General features: G+C 40.0%; 1 protein-coding gene across 1 annotated transcript; it reads right to left on the bottom strand.

Annotated features, from left to right (window-relative positions):
* Positions 1-7618: 7618 nt before the first annotated feature.
* Positions 7619-8107, bottom strand: LOC145157749 (uncharacterized). The gene has a single exon (XM_079076744.1). The coding sequence runs from the start codon at positions 8105-8107 to the stop codon at positions 7619-7621; it is 489 nt and encodes a 162-aa protein (XP_078932870.1).
* Between the last annotated feature and the right edge of the window lie 1901 nt (positions 8108-10008).

Here is a 10008-nt window from a genome sequence, read left to right as displayed (position 1 = left end):
ATGCTGATGTGTGTAAAACCAACTAGTTTTAATCCTACTAACTTAAACACAAAGACGAACACACGAAAGGCAGTGTACCTATCGATTAGCAGTTTAGTTCAGGTAAGTAGGGTATCGAACACAGGGAACGGTAAACAATTAAAAGAAATGCTAATATTATCTAAATAAAACAAGTAATAGAAAGGGGGTTTCTCTAGTTTTGCAAGACTAGAAACTTAAACAACTAATACTTAGACTACTTAACTAAAAACTAGATAAGCAAAGATTCAACTAAATTCAATAACGAAGGGAACTTCTGTTTAGTTCAACTCAATTGATCCTATGGTTGATATTATGGTAATAGTGCAATGGATTAATTCTTCTATTGGCTACCGATTCAAGTGATTAGCCTTGCGTTCGCTACGATAATCCTTAGAAAACAAACTAACTCAAACAGTGATCAGTTGTCTAATTTAATTTAATTCACTAGATTATTTATTCGGGTTAATTTAGACTTGTAATAGCTAACTAAATTGGTCCTTTAGTTAACCTCTTGCTGATGGTCATCAAACAAGCTCACACATGAATTTACCTAATTTTTCTTATTAATTCTAGTTTCACGTTCGTTAGTCCTAGACATATGATAAAGTGGTTACATAAACATATGGGGTTGATAATTAAAAGATGTTCATACTATTTAATTATCTTCCTATTAACAGAAAATTAGTTATCATTCACACATAAGGTTCTTTAACAAGCTAGAATCAACAAAATCACCAATATTAAATCAATCCTACCATTAATCAAACCATAGTTTCAACATTGTCTCCCCAAACAGAAGCTAAAAGGTTTTAGCTCATGATTAAGGCAGTAAAACACTCAAAAACGAAATCAATTGGTAAAAACATAGTTCAAACAAGAGATTAGGTAAAGAGTAAACTTGATTTTGCCTTAATTCTCCTCAAAATCGAATGTAGGGTTGATTCTTCACTTTCCAGAGCTTCACCAGCGCTTTCAATCGTATCTTAGCCTCCAAGGGTTCCTCTATATGCTAGGTTATCGATCTGAAAGTCCCTTTATATAGATTTTCACAAAACAGAGGCTACTCGGCGAGTCCAGTGACCTACTCGGCGAGTCCGTCACTTAAAACCCGTGTTCGGCAAGTCAGCGCGTCCAGAATCGCGAAAGTTCGATACGACTCGTCGAGTAGTCGACCCTACTCGCCGAGTCCGTTTGGAATCAGCATTTTCACAAAACACGGAAGTCGTCCGAAATTGTGTCTAGTTTTCAGAACAATTTGAATCTCGTCAATCGGAGTTACAGTTCATGAGATATGGCCAAAACACTGACGAGGGGTCAAGCTGTCCAGCAACATCCTTCTTTCTTCAAAATCCAAGATCCAAGCTTCCAATCGCTAGTTCCGCTTCCTTTTCCACCCGAGCATGTCTTTTATTGCTGAAATTGAAATATTAAGCTAATTAAGTACCTTTTGTCCATAAAATGATATAAAATCAACAATAATTAATAAGATAATGAATGATTTCTATGACTAAATAAGCCCATATCAGATGCTACGACTCCCCGTAGTCTTACAACACTCTCTTACTCACTGAATCGCCATGGGCTCACTCCATGGTTTTTACCTGATAATCCTAAGTGACTACCCCCACTCGGATCCACTCGCTCTCTTATCACCTCAAAATCTCATCATCAAGTCATCACTACACTGAGTTCACTAACTCATGCCCCACAACCCAACATAGATAAGTGCACACACCTACTCAGTTTATGCACCACCACTCCTGACGTAAGTTCTCGTAGGCAAGGCACTCTTCTCAGCATAGATACACCCTTAGACAGTCCCACTCTGACGACAATTAACTGTTGGGTTCCCACTGGAACAATAAATCACTCGGGTACCTCGGTACACCATCACAGCATCTCACGATGTCTTGCCTCAACCACTGGTCCACCACCCATGGCATCATACTCGGATACCGCAATGTATCCATCCAAAATCTCGACACCACCACCGATCTTCCTCTCGCACAATTCGTAACTTCGGATTATTCCGACTCTCAATTGAAACATGGAGGAATCGTCAATGACTCAGAACACGTTGACGACAATTCGAAACTCCCTCCTCTATTGCTCAAAACCCATGCAAGAATACACATACTGAACCTGAAGTTGGTTGCCCAATCACAACCCATACATCGAACCAGAAATTCTCAACTGCCGAAACTATCCATACGAGCCAACCACCTCGAATTTACCATTACAACCTTGAAGAACCCCTCACCACCACAAGGTTTCTGACCAACGGATACCTGTCGTGGAGACACTCATCCCTTCCTTAACACGTACAACATGCATTATCTCGCTCTGCACCTTGCCTCGACCACCAATAACCATGGTCTCATGTATCCATACCGCAGGTCACTATATCCAGTCTTCTAACTGCTCTTGAACAAATCTATGATACTCTCAATAAAGTATTCAGTTCTCCCCCCCCCCCCTCAGGGTTCGAACCATCACCAATTGGTATACCAACAGTCTATTGCATAGACTGTTTCATCGGGTACATCATACTTAAACTCTTGGAACGTACCACGTAGTCACATCAATGATCTTCCCAATGGAACCCAAGCAACTCCAAATATCCCGTAACCCAGACAAAAATCTCAGAATCCTCTCGACGTGACTGTCGCTAGTCATCTCGGAGCCTCAGACCGACACACCGTCGGATACCCCAACTGTTCCGAAATAATCCTAACTCTCGGTCCGGAAATAATGCACTATTACCCACCTTGTCTCTGACTCCTCGAACAGCCTCCCAATACGGAAATCATCATCAAAGGACGAGACCTCACTCTCGTGGTCGATACACAGCATAACGACGAGGGCCTTTGCCCCAATATAATCCTCTTGATCACTTGGAACCGCTGCTAAAAACATACTTAACTCGACTAAGGCATCTCTTTGTCCTCATCTCAGTCTCCACTAATAGTTCTCTCGTGGCCTAAGGACTACCTCGCAGCAAACATACTGTCCAAATACTCTGGTGAAAGGTTGCAACCCTATGCTACCACATGGGGTTTACCTCCAATTCTGAAACCGGAAACTCTTATCTCCTTCGCTTCTCCCAGAAATGGGGACAACGCAACTCTTGTCTCAGAAGGTGACGTCTCATCTATCGGTCGATTGCTCAACTCAGACAGCGATCCTCCAATAAGCATCACCTCTACTCATCCCTGAGTTTTGCAACTCCAACTGGCATTTCACCAAATAAATCTCCAGAAACTAACTCGATTTCCCTTTCAAGCTAGGCTTCATTAAAAACTCGCTCGACATGGCCCTCGGGCCCCACACGCTATCACATCTGATCTCGGTCTAATCAATCACAACGGGATAACTGGTAAAACCAAAAGCACTAACTGCCACAAATCATGGTACTCGAACCATGTGATCAACTCTCAATATGCTACGAATCATGGTAACCGAACCATGTTATCTCTCTTCTCAATCTGCTACGAATCATGGTAATCGAACCATGTTATCTCTCCTCTCATTCTGCTACGAATCATGGTACTCGAACCATGTTATCTCTCTTCTCAATCTGCTACGAATCATGGTACTCGAACCATGTTATCTCTCTTCTCAATCTACTACTTAGAACCTCTGGAATTCTCCCTGTTTTGAGTATGGGTCGTCTGCTTTCAGTAGTACGGGCCCATACTACCTGCCACATCTACCCATACTTTCCACACGGATCGTCCCAGATTTCCTAAGTAGCTGCTCAACCTTCCCGATCACCAATCCCGTTATACCTTGTCGCTCTCTAGCGAAAAGTCCCCTCTTATCAGCGTACTCATCTGACTAAAGTCACTCCTTAGGCCCTTCATAGGTTCTCACACTCCTCTGCCATCAGCTGCTGAGGAACTCCTCATGATGCCAACCATCTACCTCCTGAATATCATCATATCCACTTAGTAGCTGACTCCCATCATCAAGAGTTCCACAAAGCACGAAGCAAGCAACATTCGGGCATCAAATAACCTCCACTGAAACATAAGGCCACTCTGGCATATAATTCCTCATGCTCTATTCACAACTCAAAAGTCATCGCCGACTCAGGCAATCCTACCTCTTGAGGTATCTAACTACTCTTCTCAGTAGACTCCTTAAATGCTCATCTAGGTATCTCTCGACTCAGAACTCTCTCTAGGTGATTCCTGCTAGATACTCTTACTCAGCACATACTCAAAATCACATCACAGATAGCAGGAACTCCTAGGCTAAGGCATCACAAATCGGGCAACTCTAGTCCTAAAATATGAAATACCTAGCCTATCTCTACCATGCATAATATCTCATAAAATATCTCATAAATATCTCATAGCACAAAAGTAAGGGTATTTTGGGAAATCACCGTTTGGGCTCTGGCTGATTGTACACACTGCTCCATCTCGTTTTCTCTTAAACTCTTTCTCATTTTAGAAAAATTTATCTCTTTTGAAAATCTTTCTCAAATCCTCAGTTTGAGTCCAGACATACACGAAGGTGTATGCGAATCCATCAAACCAAGGCTCTGATACACACTTGTAACACCGTAAATTTTCAAACAAAATTTTCATTTAAAAATCACATAATTCTCATAACACATTTCACAAAAATTCCATTTATTTAATTGACAAAACACAACTCCATAATTATTTCATTAATAATCCAGGATCCTCAAAACATGACTCTTTCTCTGGTGTGTACAATCAAGCCGACGCCTTCCCGCGATGCTGATAAGAACCTGAAACACATAACACATAACACGGTAAGCACGAAGCTTAGTTAGTTCCCCAAAATACCACATACAACATATTAGCCACTCGAGGCTATAAATCTGTAAGACCCTCTGGTCAATGTGTCTCAGTGGGACCCTCCAGTCCCACAACTCTGATGGACCCTCCAATCCTAACACTGTGGACCCTCCGGTCCTAACTCTGTAAGCACTGAGTAATACACAACATAAATCACAAAGAAATAATGCAGGATATCACAATACACAGATAAGCACATAAGATATCTCAGTCACACACAAATACCACTCATGGTAAAGTATAGTGAGAAGACTCACCTCAAGGCACACAAGCAATTATCCTTGTACTCGAATCTCGAACTAGCCACCGCCTAACACATAGGGTAAATATTCTCTAATTAACACTTGATTCTCAAATCTAAGTAAACCAAGGGTTACTATTTCTCTATCTAACTCCGGAAGTGGGTAAAAGACCATTTTACCCTTCAATGGTCTCCATTACTCAGGTTTGACCAACTAGAAGTCAAACTTGAGTCAACAGTCCTTGTTTAACCCGACTCGTCAAGTGCACTCATGCAACTCGTCGAGTCTCCTCCTTTCCTCAGAAGTCTCAAGAAAGTCCAGCTCAGCTCGTCGAGTTGACCCCCAACTCGCCAGGTTATCGCATGATCAAACTCATCGGGACAAACCCTAACCGACTCGTCGAGTCAGTTCATGGACTCGGCGAGTCCCTTCAGTCTATTTTCTCATTCAGACGTTTTAAGGAAGATCTACTGCCCTAAACTCTAGATCTAGCCTCCCAAGGCTCGAATGTCACGTAAAGCTTCGATCTTTACGTTCATGCATGGCATACTTGCTCCATAATGCCAATACTAGTTCTAGCAAAGGTTACATGCTCAAGGTGTTGTCTCTAACTCAATAAAGTTCGGGTCTTTGGGCCCACAAGGCCTCCTACAACTCAGATCTGAGGTTTCAAGCTCAATCATGCTCAAAGATCATAATGACACCAAAAAGAATGGGAGAAACTCTAGAAACTTCCCTAAACCAAAATCTTCATAAGGAGATCACCAAGTTAGCATCTTTTTACCTCCAACTGAAGCAAAACTCTGAAAAACCTCTAGATCCAAAGCCTCCTCTTGAGCCAAGCTTTGATGCTCTCCACTTCTCCTTCAACAATGCACTAAAATCCACAAGATTAACCTCTTTCTCACTCTCTAGCTCAAATGGACGATTAGGGTTTCTCTCAAGGAAGTAGGGTGACTGGTGAGGCGCAAATGGGGCTATAAGTTCCCTTATATAGGCCCCAACCCCAGGAAATTAGGGTTTCTCTGCCCAACACCTACTCGACGAATCGGCCTTCTGACTCGTCGAGTCCATTCATTAATCCCACGTGGACACTCGACTCTACTCGACGAGTTGGACTCACAACTTGCCGAGTCACTCCATGAATCTCAAGATTAATCACACAATAATATACCTAAACGTCCGGATGTTACACCACAACAAGTTTGCCATACTGAAGATTTGCTTCTCTTTCTATTTCTTCTTTAGATAGAAGAATGTTAGTGTAAGTAAGGTTAAAAGGAGGTGGAACACTATCATACCGTAGACCCTTTTTCTGATTAGCCTTAAACTTCAATTGTTTTTCAATCATGGACTCGACTTTCTCACTTGACACATCAAATTTTCTGAAATTAAAATCTGCATTTTCAAACTTGTTTTTCAATGTGTCAAGTTCAGTTGTCAAACCAGCAAGTTGTTCCTTAACATAATCATAATTCACACATTTATTACTATACCCTCATGAAGTTTCCTAAAGTCTTTGGTTTTAGCTTCTAATTGACCTTTCCTAAGGGTATAGACTTCGTACTTAAGGTCCTCATTTTCTCTACGCAATAAATCAATTTGTTCACGCAAAAACTTAACAGTATCAATGCATTTTTGAGAACAAGAATTGTCACTGATCTCGTTCTTCTCAGGCTCATAAGTGGTAGATACCATGAAGGCAAACTGTAGCTGCATAATTTCGGATTCAGGATCTTCTTCAGCATTTTCTTCAGGAGATTCACTAATCTGTGCCAGGTGAGCATTCTCAGGTCCTGAAATGTTCAATGCTTGAATTTGATATTCCCAGCCAAATGTCTTAGCCACCCCTGCTAAATTTGCAGTTTCACTGTTGGATGTTGTTCCTATGTTGTTCATCACTGGTACCATTGACCTATCATGGTTCTTTCTTCTATCTGGCTTTGGACAATCACGAGCAAAGTGCCCTGGCTCGTGACAGTTGAAACATCTCAGCTTTCCTTTGTTGAACCCAACCTTCTTATCAACATTCATGCCCTAGTTGTTTTTCCCTGTATTCTTGGAAAACTGTTTAGCCCTGAATACCACCATTGCAATCTGCCAGGTAATATCCATTTCCTTCACATCCTCAGGATGAATTTGGTCAAGATCAACAAATGAAATTTGGGGAGGCAAGTCTCCAGCCACGAAGGCATTGTAGCAATTTACTAGACCAGAGGCTAGAGCCATATTCTCTTCAGCTTCTTTGGGAGCTGAAGTGGTGATAAGAGCTTTTGATGAAGAGGCAGGGTGTTGATAAGAGTGTTGATAAGGCATGGTTGGTGGAATGGTGTGGGTTTGAGGAATTGCATGATTCTTTGGAATGGTGAAAGATTGATTCTGTGGGACAGTAAATGAAGAGAAGGCATTATTTGATGAAATGCTTAGATTTGCTGTGGAGTAGGAGTTCACATGGTTTATCTCGCGTTGCTTATCATCTAGATCACAAGCTTTAATGATAACCATCGTTTCCACCAGAGTGAGTCAGCTGAGATCTGTGGTTTTCTTGATTACAGAAACGTTCATGTCCCATGACTTAGGAAGAGAATTCAACAGTTTCTTGTTAATCTCAGATCGTGGTACAGAAATTCCCGTTGTGCTCATTTCGGTGGTGAGTGTAATGAATCGTTGGAGTTGAGCCTCAAGAGATTCCCCAAGAACATGGTTAAACAAGTTGAACTTTTGACGAAGCATGTCTTGTCTACTCTGCTTCATGTCATCATTACCCTCATAAACCTCAATCAATGCTTCCCACAGTTCCTTAGCTGATTCATATTCTCTGAAGCCTTGATCAATATCATGTGATAGAACCGTAGTCAGAGTTGCCAAAGCCTTTTCTTGTTCCTCAATTTTTTCAAAGTCCTCATCCGTGTAGTCTTTCACTGGTTTGTAAATTATAACTTCATTCTCAAGAGTAGTGGTAATCCTAACAGGACCTCTAATAATGCTGCACCAAACTTTGAAATCTTTCATTTTGATATATTTTTCGATTCTGTATTTCCATTCAGGAAATCCTTCGGTAGACAGTAAACGTGGAATTCTTGTGGTAGTTCCCATGATCGAATCCAACTCCTGATGAATTTCATTGTTTTGTGGTTTCATTTTTTTTAATTTTAATCAAAAATAAACTTGTTCAAAAATCAAAGAGAATCCCTACCGAGAGAGGTTTACAGCTATGAAAGGTTTACAACCGCAAAGGGTTTACACCTGAGAGAGGTTTACTGCCAATGAGGGTTTACAGTCGTAAACTGGTTTACAGTCAGGAATGGTTTACAACTGAAAATGAGCGTTTACAGCCGGTAATTAGTTTACAGTTGTAAACTGATGATCAGACTTCAACCGCAAACGTTCAGATTTTTGACAATAACGCAGATTTTGATTCTTTTAATTTTGAATTCACAATCAGTAGCAGAAACCAAGCAGCAACAGCAGCAACAATGAAGATTTGCAATAAGAAGCTTGAACAATCACCAAAAATGGATGCGTTTACAGCCGTAAACTGAGCTGTAAACTAAGCTTGATTCAGATTTGACACTAGATTGGCTCTGATACCAATTGTAACTCCCCAGAAACTAAGAACCAACTAGTGATCAACTCAAAGAACAAGCTCAAATGATAAAACAAGAAGGGGTAGAATTAAGAACGATCCAAATTGCACACGTTTATATTGGCTGCAAATGTCTGGTACAATGGACTCGGAAACACACACATACGAATGTAAACTGCTCTAGAACTCTGACAACTACTGACACTATATATAGGGAATAGCGGCTGCAAACACGTTTACAGCCGTAAACGTGTTTACAGCCGCAAACGAGTTTACAGTCGTAAACACACCCAACCGCAAACACCAACCCAACCGTAAACACTTACAAATACATGAACAAATACATACACAACCTATATAAAAGAATGCCTAGCTCAAACCAACAAAATATGACCTAACACTTGTGCAATACAGAATCTCATAGTTGCGATTTTGAGAGTATAGAAGGGGGACAGAGAGACGTTAAGCTGATATAGAGCACAAATCTTACGGATTCGAAAGCTGATTCACGATGAGAATCGTTCGGTTTTCTATTCTGAACATGATTAGCATTCCGATTGTTTTCCTACTATTTTTACTTTCTGATTTAGGGCTTAAAATCATATTGGCTTGTGTTTAAATTAGATGAATCGTTGAGATTATGGGTTAATTTTCTATTTGTATTAATTATTCATGTTTAATTTATTTTGTCAAGTTTGATTGAAGATCCATATATTTTAAAGATCGTTACTTTATTTTCTATTGTTGAATTAATAGTGTTTAAATGACCATTCTAACTTTGTTAATTAGAATCATAGTTGTCCATAATCATTGGTAATTATGACTAGTGTTTGATCAATAATCTAAGGTTAGATTAGTAACATTATAAACTTTACTGTGTTTTGGTGTTAGATGATCATTCTTTTGGATTAGGTGTCTAATCCTATAACTATAATTGGGATGTACTTGACCCGATAGTAGCATGATCCTTTTGGGTTGCCTTCACCAGTACGATTTGATAGGATGGACTTTTTAGAATAAGGTTATTTATGATTTATTAATATATTATAAGTATAATATATTAATTGAGAAATCATATTATTTAATTAGTATTGAACATGAATTAATTTGGAATTAATTTTGTGATTAAAAGAGACTAATTAAATGTGTGGGGATTGATTATGTAAATCAATGATTCTTATAGTGTGGGCTAATGATCAATGGTTATTTAGGATGGGCTAAACCAATGAGATAGTCCATGGATAGTCCATGAAGGTTTAACCCATCGAACCTAAGTAATATGAAAGGTCATTAGGGTTTGCAAGGTGTAACCCTAGCATTTGCTACA

The sequence above is a fragment of the Lactuca virosa genome, chromosome 2, assembly GCF_052849685.1.
Source record: "Lactuca virosa cultivar CGN04683 chromosome 2, Lactuca_virosa_CGN04683_v6, whole genome shotgun sequence".
NCBI lineage: Eukaryota > Viridiplantae > Streptophyta > Magnoliopsida > Asterales > Asteraceae > Lactuca > Lactuca virosa.
Note: the sequence above shows the minus strand (reverse complement) of the source record. Positions and strands in the feature narration are given on the sequence as shown.

Excerpts from the sequence above, each read along its gene's own strand:
- LOC145157749 (XM_079076744.1), bottom strand. The coding sequence starts at position 8,107 with ATGAAAGATTTCAAAGTTTGGTGCAGCATTATTAGAGGTCCTGTTAGG.